Source organism: Hetaerina americana, unplaced genomic scaffold (genome assembly GCF_022747635.1).
Source record: "Hetaerina americana unplaced genomic scaffold, ioHetAmer1.1.p SCAF_1, whole genome shotgun sequence".
Taxonomy (NCBI): domain Eukaryota; kingdom Metazoa; phylum Arthropoda; class Insecta; order Odonata; family Calopterygidae; genus Hetaerina; species Hetaerina americana.
The window spans coordinates 26,664,321-26,682,872 of record NW_027286069.1 but is presented as its reverse complement, the minus strand read 5'-3'; the positions used below and the strand labels follow the sequence as shown (position 1 = coordinate 26,682,872).

Genomic DNA, 18,552 nt, shown 5'->3' with positions numbered 1-18,552 from the left:
TTTTATAATTGTTAAAAATGGGAAAATATAGATAGGGAATAATTCATGTAATCATACATGAGAAGGCTAGTGGTTTAAACTGGGGTGAAGGTGGCAAACAGGGTTTGAACACCGGGCACCTGGTACTGTGAAGAGTGGAGAGGGAGGGCAGCAAAATAACACAAGTTTTTGGAATCAGAATGTTTCTTGCTACTTGTGGTAATTCCCACAAAATAATAATGCTACCATTTGATCAGGGGTTAAGTGTCACATGGAGAGGGACATCTTAATTCATGTTTTACCAGTTAACAGGACCCTGGTCATGGCACTGCAAACAATCATTTTCCTCCAACCCATAAAATATTTTAGCTAGTTATCATTTTAATCTTTTATAATGGACTTCAGTTAGTAAAAATTGCATTTGTATGTGAAGTTGGGCTAATCAATCACCTTTTGAGTTACATGCAATGTTCACCAGCCACCACCATAGGTGGATTTAATGGCACAAGATAGCATAGTTGTTCCACCTAGGCATTAGGTAAAGAAATATTACCAATAATTAAATAGACACAGTTTTGCATGCATCACTTTACACTTACTTAAATGTTGCATCCCAAAAATAATTTTAGAGCCGCAGGGGTGGGTAATAGTGAACCTTAGGAGCTTACTATAATTGCAAAGGGGAATTTACTTATACCTCTATGCACTTATACTGAAATAATTACTGATACTAGTTCTGATGAAGGATTCACATGCATTAAAACAATTTTCAGCCTAAAATGCAGAAGAATAATTTCAAATCACAGGGCTCCTCATATACCATAAAGTTAATGGAAATGAATCAGCATTTTGATAAATAAGTATAATACTTTAATAAAGGATTTTAATGATTCTCTGAAACTTCATATACATGTATCTTACATTAACAGTAGATTAGGCCAAAAGGCAAGCAACAATAATCAGAATACATATTATAGACATTTGAGAATTCTCCTCTCTTACATAAGAATATCACTCGTATGCAGGATTTGTGGCAAAGGTCAAAAATCACTATTTTTCAGGAAAATGAGTGTTAATTTGGAAAAAAGTATCAGAACCGACATAAATCAACTGCCATCAACCAACTTCAACAACTTTTTAGTCACTGGAACTCTTCCCAGATGCATTAGGCTTAGTTTTAATTCTTTCCACCATTGTGCATCCAAATGACAATGTTCAACCTTTTGCCATCCTTCCTTCATGAATATTTCAAAACCTATCCTGACACATACCACCAACTCAGTACTTTTGATATCAAAAGTTTATTACAGCCTATCTTGGGGCTATCAGCCCATTGAATCCCGAGTGGCTAAAGCAAATATTTAATTATATAAATAATTAAAGGCAGTTAATTACACTGCTGAGTAGGCTCACTAGCCTTGATTAAGTTTCAATCTCCATTATCTTTTGAGTATTGTATGAAAATCACAGGATGGCTTAAGCCAATGTTAGGAACCTGAGTGGGATGTTTTGTATTTCAAAGGTGATTACAAACATTAAAAAGTAATAATAGACAACATTTACAATCGGTTAATATGTTGCCTATTATTTGAAAACATTTCTGTCAGTCACCAAAACAGTGAACTTTAAAATGTACATCAAAGGCTATTCATTTTCAATTTCATATCAATAACAGTTGGAAGAACAATAGCAAGCCAAAAATTCAATGCATTCAATATAAATAGTGAAGCAACACATGCCATATTCAACCAATTTAGGAATGTTCCAAATATCACAAGTATTTAACTACTCAGTGCTGTAATGGGAAAAAAACCAAGGAACATAAAATAATGTTGTCACAAGATACCATTTAAATTCCACAACTTTAAACTAGTTTCATGCTTTGCCATTGGTTTCTACTCATGCATTAAATACATGAATGGAAAAAATCATTAATGAAAATTTTTCTTGGAGAATGATTACAGAAATAAGTACAGTGCCCTTTAAAGAGGGCATTAAAAACTATCATCCAACAGGGAAATATAATAATAACTAAATGGATGATAGAAAATAAAATTGCCAAAATATAAAACTTACAGGCATAAATTGGAGATTTATGCATGCCTTGTCATCAATCTCATTTCGCATTACTTATGATAATTTCATGATATGTTTATGCAGTAAATGATATAAAATAGAATGTTTTTAAAGCATATATTGATAAAAGTATAATAATTTCATTGAAAATTAAGATTATGATGTTTCCTCGGCTCTATTTTCATTTATAGAATGTTCTGAAAATGCATGTTGATCAGAAGAAGGATTTGGTCGATTAGAATTGATACGTAGATTATCCCAAGGCTGTACTTCTCCTGATGCAAACATAAGATAAATGAAGTTGGCAATGAGGTTTATTGCAGCTGAGATCAGGAATACAGTCTTCCACCTGGTTATGGTTTCCTGAAAAACAATGATGACATTTTGTTCCCATAATGTCCTCCATCTATAATTAAAGAGGCACTCTTTGTCCTGAGGCTGGCCCTTAGGTTGGCTTAATTTATCTACCATTGTGTTTTTTTTGTTTGCAGTGTACTCTGTTAGGGCTTGAAATCTAGTGTGCTATTGAACAACATTTTTTATATGTTTAGTTAAGCTTTTGTCATTAATTAGCCCTTTGGATTTAAGTAGAACTTCCCCATTTTCTGCTAACCTGTTCTCTTGGGCTACATAAACACAAAAAGTACAAATTCCTGACTGATAATACCCCGGAGAAATTGCATTCCATATTTCTGTATACAAACAAAACCTTAGTGCATATCGCACCAAGGATGAGTTTCTGACAGGAAGCCATCAGAAGACAAAGTATATGAAAATGGAATAAATTACTCAATAATCAGTTACAATGCACATATTTGGTAAGAAATCACTTAAGGTAAAAAAGCACTGAAGGACAAGGAAGTGGGTTTTGGTTTGACTCGTTATACAAGCAGAAGTGGCAGAAGAATTGAAGAGATGAGGTAGTAAGGCAAGGACAGTGGCAATAGTCATGGTATAGACAGGAATTAAACAAGGTCTAGACCCTATGTCTGCCCAGTTGCTTGCACATAGTCCTCGATCTTGCCATGGAAGATGATAAGAAGCATTAGCTTCATTCTAATGCTTAGAGCCAAAATAACAGACAGGAAGCATTTGCAGAAATATAAAATTATGAAAAACAGAGATAAATAGGGATGTTTGAACTATGGACCGTAGATATAGTGATGCTTAAGTGATGCAGATTGGAAAAGTGATTGCGTTACCGGTAAAACTTGCAAGTGATGCATTTGAGCCTTGATATACATGTATTGGCATGGTAAGGGAGGAGGAAAGGTTACTGAGAGAAATTCAAAGAAGGAAAGGAAAATGAATACAGAATATATGAAGTAGGAATGGAATATCTGTGAGAGAGGGTAGAATGTTGGGTAAACAACATCGTTAACGAAAAATGAGCATTTTGGATGGAGGAACGAAATATAACAAGAGACGTGGAATATCATGATTAATTAAAATTTGGAAATTTTCCACAAAATAAAAACTATTTTGTGCAAAAGTTATTTGGTGGAAAATTGCCAATTTTTAGTTAATAAGGAACAAAATATGTTTAGTTGAAAAATGGCTTATTATATTCCAGGTTTTAAGAATATTTTTTCACTTTTATGTAAGTATCAGTGGGAGTCCATCATTCAAATAATAAATGGTAAAAGGTTTTCCATCCTCTGGACACATGGCTCAGAGTCACTAAACAATTTCTAATCGGCTCTATATTCTTTCTTCACTGTTAAATTAACTTATTCCATTTCACACTCTGCCATCATCTTTTTTGACACATACCCTTCACTTCACAACCACAAATTCACTACTTCAGTACATATGAAACCTATTAACCATTAGCAATACATTTTCTTAGCTGCCACCCTACCAAAACCAAAATCTCGATTCCTTACAGTCTCTCAATCAGCAGACACTGGATTTTCAACTCCAAAGCCTACCTCAACAAGTACCTCCACTATCTCCACAATGCATCTCACAAACGTGGTTTCCCAGAAAAGATCATACAAAATAAAATCTGCCATCCCACCTGAATTTATACCTCACAGTAAAACAACTCCATATCTGATGAAGGACTCAATCTATGCACTACCTCATCCCAAGATCCTATGTTACAATGGCGTGGACGGTCCCGACTGAAAGGCCGGTATCCTTACTGATAATGGTGATGGTTAAACACCTGTCAGAGTGCAAAACATTTTTCACTTTGGCCACCTGAGCATCAGTTTGAGCGGTCATCGAGCATCCGATGGGGTGCTTGTCTTCGAAGAGCTCCCGGCCTTTCTTAAACATTTTGTGCCACTCAAAAACTCTTGTGCGGCTTAAGTCATCATCCCCATCAACCTGTTTAACGCGATCAATGGTCTCCGACGCGGAGTTCCCAAGTTTAACGCAAAACTTCACAGCATAGCATTGCTTGACAGTGCGCTCCATGCTGGCACGATGACACCACAAGCAATCACACATCACAAAAATCCACCTCTTGTCTCAATGCATGCCCGGAAGCAACTGAACTAAAGTGCACCTGAATGGTGGGGCACCCCTCTACCGAGCCGACTGGTCGCACCCCCATCCACCACTCCATTTAGGTTACAATGAACCAGTCACGATACTTATTGTACAGATCCTGTATTATGGCTACACATAGAATGAAGAACAGTGTCATAAAGTCACACAGCCTCCAGGGAAGAATGTGGGCTGTCAATCATTTAGTGGTCCTGACTTGTAACGTCAGATACAAGAATATAAAAGAGGGATGAGGAATAAGAATGCATAATGTTACAAGTTCATCTGGGGCAAAAAGGAAATAATAAACAAAAAATTTTGATAAAATCCTGACTGAAGACCAGAGGTTAGCACAATAGAAGAAAGGTAGTAAGTTCTTGAAAAATAGGGGTAATAAAGGCTACAAACAAGATATGCAGATTAGTGAATAGGGAAATTATTCAAAACCCAAGGGTTACAGAAGAGGTGGTAATTAAGATATATGAGAAAGGCAATGAGAGAATGTAAACACAGACTTAGGATGAAGAAAATAGAAAGAGGTAAATAATATACTTCTAAATTGGCAAAAAAACTTGTTGAAAAGATGAGAGTGAGGATATTGGAAGTTGGTAGAGAGAGAGTAAAATGGTTGCAGGAAGATGAATGGACAGTCAGGAAGTAAGAAAGAAAAACCTGTGCAGACTATCAGAGGTAAAACAGGAAGTTACAATCAAACCATTAGAGAATCAGGTAAGATGGAAAGAATATGTAAAATTACTATGTGGAAAAGATACTCAAACCAATAAGTTGGCAGCGAAAAAGAATTTCAAGGCAACAACAGTTTAAGTCCAAGCTTACAAGATAGTGATATTAAAAAAGCATTGTAGGATATTGAATCAGTCAAAGATTTTTGGGATCAATAAACTTCCTGAAGAACAAATAAAAAGTGAAATAAAACATGGATGGAAAAGTTATAAAGGTCTGATTAGTAGCATAAATGAGAGAAACAATTGGTCAGAAGACTATTTTGGAATGTCAGTTTGATTCCAGGGCCAGAAAATGATAAATCAGTGATACGAGGGAATTTGATATCCAAAGATTTATTTTGCACGAGGGAAAGGTAGTTCTTTGAATTATCACACATAAAATACAGTAGTGGGCAAATGATAACTAACGAGAAAATCAGTTTGGGTTTGGAAATGGTAGTTCCTATGATTCCAGAGTTGTGATGTAAATGTGATGCATGTGAATTAATGATGTCACAATTAGAAAGGAATGTGGAATAAAACCAGAATAAAATTAACTACTTCATGGATTCTGAGAAGGCATTTGGCATAGTATATTGGGTACAATCAATTAATGCATTTCAAAAGATAGAAATAACTCAAATAATAATGATGGTGTTTATCCAAGTTTCAGATGACAGTAAGCAGTTTGAGTACATAAATACTCAATTTCTGGTGCATTATTTATGATTTTTTAAATGTTTAACAAACGATTTACTCAGAATATTAATATCCAGACATATAGTAAAACTAACAACAAAATAAGATCAAGGAGCTCATGACCATTACAATTACATATTACTGTGGTACTGACCATCACAATAATGAAGTACTCCAAAAAAAACCATTACTTTTGTCTATTTTTTAATTTTTTTATCACTGTTCAATGTAATTCGATAATATATTCTTGCATATGGTACATATTTAATAGGAGGGAACACTTTTACAGCCTCTAATGTTAAAAAGATTCTAATATTACAATACTTACATGGCCATTGACTATGCTTCCAGTGACATATGGAGCTAGGAAACCACACACATTTGAGACTGCATTGGTGAGTCCATACAAGGTCCCAGCCAGACGAGGACTAAGAGCCAAGTGATTCACCTGAAGGAAAGATTTAAATTAATTGAGTATTGATGGTCAGACTGATGACTCTACCAGATTATTCTGACAGTAATGTCAGCTCAATTCAAACAATGTCGGCAATATAACAGCAGGGATGGACAACACTAAGAAATAATGTCAATATCTAAGGCCACAGTTAAGTTTCACTTGCATTAAGAAATATTGTCAAAAAAGAATCAAGTAAATTATGATGATTTTAAAATGCATCATGCCATAAGATGCCAATGTCACTTGTGTTATGATTAAAAAGGCCATAATATAACTCAACAAATGGTAAGACTTAAACCACAAAAATCTCAATCTTGACTAAGGTTGTGTTCATTCCTATTGTAAATTTTAAATCTATTATTATCTGATTATTCAATGAGAATGGTGAAAAATCAATAACTAGAGTTTAGCATGGTAGATTTAGGTGTTACTTTAATTCCAATTTCTATTTCCACAATCACATTGATAGTCTGGGTCAAAGAACAATTATAATATTGCATTTCATGGCTAGACTCTCAACGACAATGTGAGGAATCTCAATAAAATGTAACTATATTAAAAAAACTGTGAATATCTGTTCAAACATATGTTCTACTCTGTCGATGAATATCTGCAACTATAATTTGCAACTGTATAATTTTCTTTGGCATGTCCTATATTTGCTCAACAAATCCTTGGACAAAATAAATGATTTGATTTCCAGGCATTGATTGCTATCTGTGGAACAAGGGTCATGGTATCACTAAATTTTGCATGATTTCATTTACACTGTCATGAAAATGACTAACCTGCACTCCAGAATATCCAGCTCCGGAGAAAGCACCACTGATAGCAAGCAGGAAAAGTATGAAATTTGAATGGCAGCCTGCATAGGCAATTCCAATAAAACTCAATGATGGAACCACCACAGCTGAAAATCAAGTCAAAGTTTTATTCCAATGTCTCAAAACAAACCCTTACTATGAGAGAATCATTTAGCATGGAGATTTACCTAGAGAATTGAATATTTTCATGGACCCGGTAACAGAAAGATATCCAGCTGAGAGGAACCAATCGGCCAGCCAGCTAAAAGGGACCGAACACAGCCAGTTCATCAAATATGGCAGTGCTGATAGGAAACTGTTCTGTAGACAAAATTACAGTTCGATTACAATTTAATAAGAATGAAATTGACATCACAAAATTGATATATATTATACACGAGGGTCGTGGTAGTCCAGGGCTAGAGCATTGAACTACTGACCGGAGGGCCTGGGTTTGATTCCCGGGCAAGCCTCTCTGGGCACCTGCAGCTTCACCAAAGCTTTGTGATTTTTTGGGTACCAGATCTTCCTGGGAAACCAAAATCGGCACAGGGAAAGGAACTAGCCCCCCTACCCTGTGTGAATTTCACGTGCCATCGGGTTTAGTACCAGGTGAACTCTACCATCACCTACCAAACCGACCTTTGGGTTGATTACTGTGTTTATGGTTTTATATTATATGCATGTAACATTATTTTTAATAAGTCTGTCATTAACAGAAATGAATAAAAAACGCCAATACCTGATAAAAAAAACTTAACAAGCTATAAAATAAACTTATTGATTTAAATAATAATAGTTGCAGGAGATTAAACCTTCTTCAGAAAAGAAGAGGTACATTACCTTTAAGTTTTTATCGTAAAGAAGGAACGGAGGAGTATTGTTATGGTATATTATTCTTTTGCAATATGTCAATACAATGATTTCTTATACCAAAAAACTGGGCTTGACTAGATTCAAACTGAGGTTTCCAAGCATGACATATCCCGAGTATTTTTTTAGTTCAACTGGTTTCTGTTACTTTTTCCAACTGGGTTTAATAATTACAAACGATCAAACCATACTGAGTAGCCTCAACTTTTCAAAAATTTCAATCACCATAACAACCTGATCTGAGGGAAAGAGTGTGGATAAAGGAGAAGAACTATTAGACTTTGATGTCAGAGAAATTGGAAGGAGGTTGCGATCACACTCAGAATAGGACTAAATAACGACTGGAAAATACTATTTGTCTTATGCTCATCATGAAGACCTCTTGAGACCACAACAAAAATGCCTCTTGAGTGTATTCAGAGAACATGTGAATTACTTTTTATCAAGATCCCCTATCCCCATACTTCCTCTTGAAGGTATGAGGTGGAGAGAAAAAGGAGCACTGCAATAACTTCGGTTCAAAGCTAAACCCTATTTGCCTCTCATGTTTTCCAATACCCCTAGTCAGAAGAAACATATTTGAGAACACAGTAAGAATGTTTCTATCAGCATAAAAATTAGAATCATATAAATATTCAATTGTTCCCGGCTCAACTATGTGGAAGTACCTGATGATGATACTTAAGCATTGAAACTAGTTGTACATAAATAAAGAACAGTGAAAAGATGCATTGTGTTTTTCATTTAATGAGAATCATATATTTTTAAATTTGGAGTAAATGAATTTAATCAGGTCAATTAAAAATTTCAAAAATATTAATTGCTTAACTTACCTGCATTATTTTAAAGTGCAAAATCTTGTCCATGTATGTGGGCAATTCAGTGAGCAAAGTATAGAAAGCCCAACTCTGTCCACACATAGTCAACAGAGCAGCCCATAAAGGAACTGATGTCAACACGTGACACCATGGTACAGCCATTTTGGCATCAGAACCATCAGCATTAGAAGAAGCAGCCTGGGTGGTAAAGGTTTTGATTAAAATCCTTAAGTAATCAGTATATGTTTAATCAATGGCAAATGCAATCACAAAAAACATGCTCATGTGAAATTATATGATGAAGACAAAAGAATAATAAACAACTCAAAGGATTTTCCTACCAATGGTCTGTCACGGTTATGATGCCTTTTGTCAGGTTGCCTAAGGGCATGCTCAATAAAGCACCTTTCTTGAGGGCATATGTAAGGATGAGTAGCTGGTGAATCACTGACAAGTATCATCCATGCAATATACCATATGACTCCTAGTGCTCCAAATATGTAAAATGCTAATACCCATCCTCCAGGGCCCAGCAACCACAAATACACTGGTAGGTCCAAATCACAAAGTATGCCTGAGATGGGCATTGATATCACAGTTCCAAAGAGGGCTCCTAAAATGACAAAAAGGAAGGTGGGACAAAGTCCTACTTAAGTAATGATTTAAAGGGATCATAATGGCACCATTACATCTTTGGGAATACTGTAAGTTGCAGACCAAACTGTCCTATTGAGGAAGAGTGAAGTTGAGGAGGTGGCAATGATGAGAATGGATAAACAAAACAAAAGTAATCTCAAACTTTTTGTCACCTGGACCATGAAGAACTCCACTGTCTGATATGGGGAAAGATAAAATAATTTGAAATAACCACAAAAAGCATGGTTGATTAAAAAGGTATCATTTGAATTACACACATAATAACATTTTCATGTACCATGAACATTTTTTCATCCATGTTAAACCTTAATTGCTGCATGTAATTTAAATTTCACCAGATCATCGATTCTCAATAAAACCTTAGAAAATCACACAACGAGCCATGAAAAGTTGTACCATGGTATAAAGGGGGTCCTGATGAGAACCAATAGAGAAAAAAGGATCTGTTCAGGTGTAATGCAAGGAAAATTGACCACTCATTTTCATAAACACTCTTGATATTTTAAAACTTATTTATTACATTAAGTGTTAATTTCAAAACAAATTACAACAGGGGATACTGGAATGTAACCTGCAATGTTTCAGTGGAATGAGCACAATTGAACTACTTTATATTTCAATGGGTCAGTTACTATATGTTTTCTTTGCAAGCTGGTAACAGGGTCCCTGGGAGTCAGCCAATGTTGACCCTCCTTTAAATCCCGCCCTGTAACAAATTGAAATGATTTACGCAACACCACACAATCAGCCTCATTTTGCCAGGGCTGCCAATAACTGCACAGGTCAATTTTTTAACTTTTAGAATTAAAACAGGGATCAACAAGGAATCTTTTTCACTAAGCTTAAGGATTATAGCAGATCTAAATTTTCAATGATCATTTGCAAAACATAGGGGCCATATATAAAAAGTAATATAATGAAGGTCACAAAAGTGTTAGCATTATTGATAAGAAAGTGCAGGTATCAGGTAACAAGGGAGTATTCCTTAAAAAAATCATTACTTGGTGAGAGACACCAGCAATAGATGACAGCATAATCAATTATCCTGCCCCATCAACACACAATTCAATAAATACTTGTAGTGTACTAAATTCTGGCCAGTACTGGGGTTAAGGAGGCAGGAACATTTGAAGTAAGGCAAGTTGGCGTGTAGGAGGTACAATTAGTTTCTATGCATAAAATGAACTTCACCTTTTAAGAACTAATAGGGAATTGTAAAAATAAAATCTTTTTATGGACCTTTCAACAAGTAGGGGATGAGTTCCTAATTAAGTACTGAGTCATAGCCCTGCAATTCACTCATCATTCAAAGCCAGATTACAGTGGTAAATACTGATCTTTTCAAAACAACTGGTTGATTTGTGTTAAGTTATTTGTTTCATTAAGAGGAGCACAATGTAGCATTAAGCATAGTATTCATATTTGTCTAAGGATGAGTATGATAATCAATTTACTGTTATTATATTTTTGTCTACACGTCTGTGACAAAAAAATTTCATGGTTTGACAAACACTTATTTGAGTTTACATTAATTAAGTTCATTATTCTCAGAAAATAATCATGTGCTTTCAAAGTGTAAAAATCAAATGCATTGTGAAAGATTTTTGAAACTGAAAGTCCTGCATTTCAAAGCACATCAGGGGATGAATTTGTTAAAGTACCCGCAGTTCTTTGAATTTATTATGTACTTTCTTACACTGGTGTCAATAATTATTGGCACACAATTGCCCATTTATTGCATGTTTTAAAATTTGCAAAGAACATATGAGTCATGCATGCTACTGAAGAACATTTTGGGCCACCACCTACAGAAATAACTTAAGATGATTAGAGAAAGTGAGGGGGGCAACTTCATTGAGTAGGAAAATCAGACTACAGTCTTTTCAACCCAAAATATGAAATACCCTATCATTTAAGCAGGAAACTCAACAGTCCCATTCCATCCAATCACTTAAGTAGGAGCTACACCTTAATGACATTTTGACCCAATTTTTCACTTTCTGATCTTAAAACACTGAGATAATTGCTAACACTATGGGCTGCAGGGCCACTGAACTCCGTGGTAACTTAAAAACTTTTCAACTGTAGACAAAGACATTGTGTATGAAGTGATACCACATGCTGTGGGGAAAATATGAAGCACCACCTTTGCAAAATATGCTTGGAAAAAAAACAAACTACAGTAGGCTAATAGAAAAATAAAACCAAGAAGAGGGAGACTTTGAGGGTGAAGTCATAGAAAAAAGAGGCTTTCAGTGACTCGTCTGGTAAAAAATGATTCACACCAAAGCCTGACTATCCTTCTTGATGCCTATTTGTACCAAGCATTGCTTTACCAAAAAAGAATAGTATTGTAATTGGTCACTCACCAGCATAAACAAAAGCAGTTATTCTACTTCTTTCTAGAGGAGGTGCCCATTGTGCAAGCATGGCCATCATTGCTGGAAATGTTACACCCTATCAAAAAAATTGAAACAAATTTGAAAAGGATAATAAACAATAGTTAATTCGATTCATACAAGCTATGTTGCTCATTTTTTAAATGAATTTTAAAGCTCTAATACATTTTGCATATTATTGAAGATTTTCATCCCAAAAGCCAAGAACCTTTTTATCAATTAAACATTTGTGACATACACAAATTCTAAAATGATTTTATATATGATGATAAGATACTCCAAGACTGGAAACATAAAAAAATACTTGCCCATCCTTGAAATAAATACAAAATTAAAGGAAACATAAATTTTGAGTGAAAAACTGAGGCCATATTTAATTACCTCTGATAATCCTTCCAGAATTCTCAGCACTACAAATGGTGCGATACCCCAAATATGATAAGTCCTCACCACAACAGGACTTAAAAGGGTGAAAATTCCAGTCAGTAAAACACCAAGCCCAACAACATGCCGACCTCCAAAGAGCTCTGACAATCTCCCACCTGGGACTTGTGTTGCTACATATCCATAGAAGAATGATCCAAGAATTAATCCTTGTGTACGCTCATCCCAAGGAAATTCCCCTCCCTTGGAATCATCTTGAAGCTCAATAAAACTCTGAAAATAAGGTGACTATGATTAGACACTTTTTCAAGGCTTTAGCATCAGAAGAAAAAGCAAAGCTGAATTAAAACATAAAATTTAATGTCATTCCTAGGACTCTAAATGCACACATCATAAACATTTTGTACAAGAAAATATATGTAACCAAATAAAAGCACAATGTCATAAATATAACCTGATCCTGAAAGGCATTCCTATGTGAATATGTCATACGTGGTACATGCACCCTGGAAATTATGCTATGCACAAATGTTTAAAAAATTGAATTGTCCCCCCTTCAATTGCTAAACAGCAATTTAATATGATTTCCTTCCTTTCAAAAAAAATTTTTAATTGATTTAGGAAAGAATTTCATGTGGTTTTTGTACTGAATGAATCACCAAATGAATGGTTTTTAAGAGTAAAGAATTCATAGAATTGATTAACATTTTTTTATGTCATTAGGGCATGATTTTTTGTGAAAATTATTGTATTACACACCCTCTTGTTTGGTTCAGGAACCAGGTTCATTTCTGTAAACAGTTTACCGAAATTACGTTTTAAAGAAAAATCATTTAGTTTGTGTTTGTTGGTGCAAGACTGAGAAAAGTGGATCTTCACACTTCCCAATGACTACTTTGTACCCTTATTTGGTACACATAAAAATTTTTAGGATATTCATAGGGTCTATTCAAACACCAGAATTCATAGCCAAAATATTTTGGCTTTCCATGTTGGTACTTCAGATAGATTCATATTCTTTACTTATTTAGGATGTCATCATCTATAGCATCCTAAATATTATTTAATGCAGTCAAAGTCCTTACACTGATGTGGCTCACAGTAATCCTAAAATCTTTTTTTCAACTATTCGATGAATAGGTTAATATAGGGGTTGTCTGCACCAGGAATGAACCTCATGATTTTCAGAAACTTCTTATGATGCTAACTTTGATGTATCTCATCAATTCTGATATCCCCATAATTTACCATACCATATCTCTATTTTCCAAGAATGAAATTTTATCCTGGAATCATTGGGATTTCCAGGAAAACCTTCTTGTCTTCCTTCATTCCTTTGGGCCTGGATTATTTGTGTTAAGTGCATACTGTTTCAAGAACTGCGAACCCATTACAAAGAATCTGGAGAGGGCTCTAACACAATAAAAAGATGAAGATAACATGGATCCTGCAAAATTAATATTATTAAGACTTCTGTAGAGAATGGCTTGATTTAAGAGGCAGTAATGGTTTTCGATGTTCATAGTATCCAGGGGATTCCGATGAGATAACTGAGCAACCCCGTGATGGAAAACTTCAGTTTCATGAAAATGATCAAATGTCAAAGGTGAGTAGCATGAATCATTCAGAAATGCCTAGCAAGAAAATAGGGTTGAAGCCAGAAAAAGAAGGTAAATGGAGACCTGAATCCTGCCAAGAAAGTGGATAAACCATTATGCTACATCTGAAGTACATTAAAAGCATACAGAAGTTACTTATTTAAGGAGTAAGAATTCTTCCTTTAAGAAATTGACGCTAAAAATGAAAAACTGCTGATATTTGGGCATGTAGACAACATATGGGAAATCTTGAATATAATACATGCCCTTGGCAAATTATTTCAAAGAAAATAATGATATATGTGAGCGAGACAGTACCATGTCATACCTTAAAATTACCCCATCAACCAATTGTTTTATGTGCAAGATAAAAAAATACACAAAAAGCATAAATGTAGAGTTTCATGTTGAGGTAAATTGATTTGGAGGGTAAATCTTAATACAATCAAAGTAAATGTGATGACGTTTAGCTAATTGGCAAACTATAAGAAGTCCATTTTAAGTACATTTTTCAAGACCTCAATTGAATAAACTTCCATAGTTTAATCAATCGTGGTAGCCTATTCTAATTGATAATTTGAATTTCTCTCACTTGGAAATGTAGCACTTCAGCTTTATATTTTTATTACATCTAACATAATCTAATGACACTATGGTCACTGCATCTGACATTAAAATTCACAAATCTACATACTGTAGTAATAATCACTCAGATCTTTGGTAGGGGAAAGTTTAAGGATTATGAAATGGGGAAGAGGGGAAACAAGAGAAAAATAATTTACTTAACATTAATGGAAGATGCTCAGGAATACCATGAGGAGAGAACATTGAAATAAAGAGAAGTATTTGCGGAGGTCTCAGTCTGATAGTGCAATAATAACATTTTAGTAGCATTGTAATCAAATAACAATTGTATGAAGAAATAAAATGTAAAAAAATGTGCGCAAAGTGTCATAAAATGTAGTAATGGTATTAAAAGTAGACTTCTGCATAGACACATCATGTAAAATAAACCAAAATGTCTTTTTTATGCCCAGCAAAATCAGTTTACCTCTAAAATAAGGATCAATCAATCAATCAATCAATTTTGATAAACACCTGCATATTGGAATGTGGTTTCCTTGGACAAACATCCAAGGGTTGAGAGCCATTTCCATAATCTTCAATCAGTGTGTGGAATGACGGATGAAAAAGTGGGGAGTACACTGAATACATGGAATGTTTCATCCCTAAGTTACTTTCACTGTCATTCGTCGTGGAATTGGCCATGGCAACAATGGCCACAGAAAGGTTGACTCGCATAGCATATACATTGGCAAAACCAAGAAAACCAAGAAAGGCCAAAACATGGCGAGTTTTGATTCTTCTACTGGTATCCTGAGGAGTTCTCTCATCTTCACTTCCTGCAAAGCAATAACAGAAAAGGAGAGCATTTCTTCATTAAAACAAATCAGTCACATTTAATAAAATTACAGAACCATATATTCCACAAAAGACTGCATGTGAAGAGGAAAAGTTATTATCAGCACTAGGGAGAACATTGTTTATGACATTATCCTAACATGGAAAATACGACATTGTACACTAACTTTGGTATATCATGGGAAGAAACTGATAAAACCAAACCACAGTAATCAGCCCAAAAGTTGCCTTGATTGGTAAGGGCAGACCTTAGCAAATACTAATTGCAGTGGTGTGTTAAAGTCATGCACCAAGGTATAAGGGGGGCAGTTTATTTCCCTGGGCCACTTCTGATTGATCCCAGGAAGATCAATCCAAAGCAATCACCATCTTGGGTGAAGTTGAGGATACCCAGAAGCACCACCTGGAATCTAACCTAGTCTCACTGTTCAGTCAGGTACTCTACACACTGGATTACCATGAGCCAGTTAAAATGACACAAGAATGAAAAATTGCCACATGCACATCAGGGCAACAAGAACACCAAAAAGTAATAATGAAAAAACCTAACTTGTCAGGGATAGACTGTAAGAGCAATTGGGCAGCAAATGGTGAGAGGTTTGGCACTGTAAGGAATAGCGAATAGAATTGCCGAAAACAAAGCTCATGATACAGTAGACCGAGTTTAGAGAGAAGATTCGAGATTTCTAAAATCTGTCAAGGGGTCGCTGCTGTGTGCGGATTCATTCTGGGAATAGGTATCCTCTGGAGACAAATAGAAATGACTGCAGTCTCACATGGACTATGGCGATCCGAAGAGCGAAGTCTACAGCAGAAGTAAGAAACCCCAATTAGAGATGAGCATGAACATTCAGTAGAATAGTTAGAAATATTTCTCTGGTTATAACATCTGCCGGTCACTATTTATTTTTTCGTTTCCCTACCACTGCGCTCTACCCACAACTCTATGATATTCTTTACCAAAGAGCCATCGAACCCTTACAGAAGTCTCGAGTGAAGAAATCTCTCTCAGTATATCTAACATAATGAAACGAGCCATACGAAGGATAATAGTTGTGGCCAAACATATTACATCCAGTTTACAGGATTCACAACTGTCAGTCAGTATATATGTGTGTATATGTGCTGCGGTTGATTGTTGGGTGGCACTGGCATCCGTGAATCATATACTTATGGTTTTATCATCAAGTAATTAATCAAAACGTTATAACCCTGCAGATACACCAAACAATTCATAAGATCGGCTAAAGATTTGTGCATAATTCGTTTAACTTCTAAGACTGAGGGCGTTTGCGCCAATGACAAGGAAACCCGAGCTTAATATATACCGTCTATGAAAATTATGAGTTAACTACGGTCGCGTCACAAATGGGAAAGGAAAACTAATGGATACGTAGGTAATAAAATCACATACTGTTCTCCTCTTCTTCTACGAGAATTTCTTCTTCTGCATTCATTGAACGTGGCATTGGACAAAATAGAAACCTTGTGAAAAAGTAAACATGAATTAATTATTAAGTGCCATCCTTTCATGTTTGCGACATAAATAAAATAAGTCTTTTAAATATACCTCTCAATTAATCAAGATAAGCTGCGTTGAACGCAAGGGGTAACTGTGGTAGCTAATATCAATAAAATATTTAGTATAGAAAAGCTATCTAATTCCCGACATATGAACCAATATCAAACATCATCCATAAAATAAATTCAAGTGAAAACTAAGTTCTTAAAAGAAGGAAGTGAAAAAGAGGAGTGGAACACGTAAATAAATCAACACTCATCACAAAAGATAAAAGAGTATATAAATGAGTCATGTTTATTTCTTCACAACATACTCATCTACGCGTTTCGTTCTTCATTGTGAGTTTGTTATCTTTTGACAACTCCTTTTTTTACCGACCGTAGGTTGGAAATTCTGCAAGAACAAGTGTGAACTTATAGTTCCATACGCTGCCAACTAGCCATAGTAAGCGCTAATAGTACCATAGAAACCGGGAAAATGAAGTATGAATTGAATCATGATAATTTATGGCAAAGAAAGGCAATATTTATATTTAGAATATTTAGGTAGAACCGGCCGCCTTTATCAGAGTAAAAGAAGTAACTCAGTTACTCTTACATCAGAGTGCGAGGGGTAACTCGGTTAAGTACCTCCTCATTTATTCTTAACTGAGTTACTCGTCATGCTCTGATGAAGGTGGCTGAGACTACGGAAGTATTAAAAGTGAGTTCTTTTACGGTGCATTGTGGAGATAGTGGAGGTACTTGTTGAGGTAGGCTTTGGAGTTGAAAATCCAGTGTCTGCTGATTGAGAGACTATAAGGAATCAAGCTTTTGGTTTTGGTAGGGTGGCAGCTAAGAAAATGTATTGCTAATGGTTAATAGGTTTCATATGTACTGAAGTAGTGAATTTGGGGTTGTGAAGTGAAGGGTATGTGTCAAAAAAGGTGATGGCAGAGTGTGAAATGGAATAAGTTAATTTAACAGTGAAGAAAGAATATAGAGCCGATAAGAAATTGTTTAGTGACTCTGAGCCATGTGTGCAGAGGATGGAAAACCTTTTACCATTTATTATTAGAATGATTGACTCCCACTGATACTAACATAACAGTGAAAAAATATTCTTAAAACCTGGAATATAATAAGCCATTATTCAACTAAACATATTTTGTTCCTCCCTTCTCTCCCTCCAAAATGCCTATTTTTTTGTTAACGATGTTGTTTGCTCAACATTCTACTCTCTCTCACAGATATTCCATTCCTACTTGATATATTCTGTGTCTACTTTTCCTTCCTTCTTTGAATTCCTTCCAGTAACCTTTCCTCCTCCCTTATCATGCCAATACATGTACAAGAGTGGTCCCAGAAAAATCCGACCCAACGAAGAAAACACAAAAATTTTGGAAAAAATTTATTTATTTTTCAACATAATCTCCTTTCATTTTTATTCACTTTTCCCAGCAATGTTCAATAAGTTTGATACCCATTATATAATGAGAACTGTCTTGCTCCTCAAAGTAGCCATTAATGGTCAACATCACTTCTTCACTGCTGGAAAATCTTTGACCACAGAGCCATCTTTTCAAATTTGCGAACAGGAAATACCCAAGGGGGTTAAACCTGTCTAATAGGATGCATGAAGTAGCAATTAAGATTTTAATTCATG

General features: G+C 35.2%; 1 protein-coding gene across 2 annotated transcripts; it reads right to left on the bottom strand.

Moving 5' to 3' along the window:
• Positions 1 to 836: 836 nt before the first annotated feature.
• Positions 837 to 17,327, bottom strand: LOC139689770 (sialin-like). Of its 2 annotated transcripts, none has more exons than XM_071586918.1 (11): positions 17,222 to 17,327; positions 16,801 to 16,871; positions 15,063 to 15,367; positions 12,364 to 12,639; positions 11,953 to 12,040; positions 9,268 to 9,539; positions 8,942 to 9,124; positions 7,424 to 7,556; positions 7,221 to 7,342; positions 6,304 to 6,423; positions 837 to 2,418 (listed from the first exon to the last, which is right to left on the bottom strand). In XM_071586918.1, the coding sequence occupies exons 2-11, from the start codon at positions 16,853 to 16,855 to the stop codon at positions 2,212 to 2,214; spliced, it is 1,761 nt and encodes a 586-aa protein (XP_071443019.1). In that variant the 5' UTR covers positions 16,856 to 16,871; positions 17,222 to 17,327; the 3' UTR covers positions 837 to 2,211. The 2 variants fall into 2 exon arrangements, with proteins under 2 accessions (XP_071443019.1, XP_071443018.1); XM_071586917.1 differs by lacking the exon at positions 17,222 to 17,327 and adding an exon at positions 16,957 to 17,208.
• Between the last annotated feature and the right edge of the window lie 1,225 nt (positions 17,328 to 18,552).

Excerpts from the sequence above, each read along its gene's own strand:
- LOC139689770 (XM_071586918.1), bottom strand. The coding sequence starts at position 16,855 with ATGCCACGTTCAATGAATGCAGAAGAAGAAATTCTCGTAGAAGAAGAG. Across the intron at positions 12,640-15,062 it reads AACCACATTCCAATATGCAG|AGTTTTATTGAGCTTCAAGA; the intron begins GTGTTTATCAAA and ends CCTTATTTTCAG. Across the intron at positions 9,540-11,952 it reads AACTGCTTTTGTTTATGCTG|GAGCCCTCTTTGGAACTGTG; the intron begins GTGAGTGACCAA and ends TTGTCATTTTAG.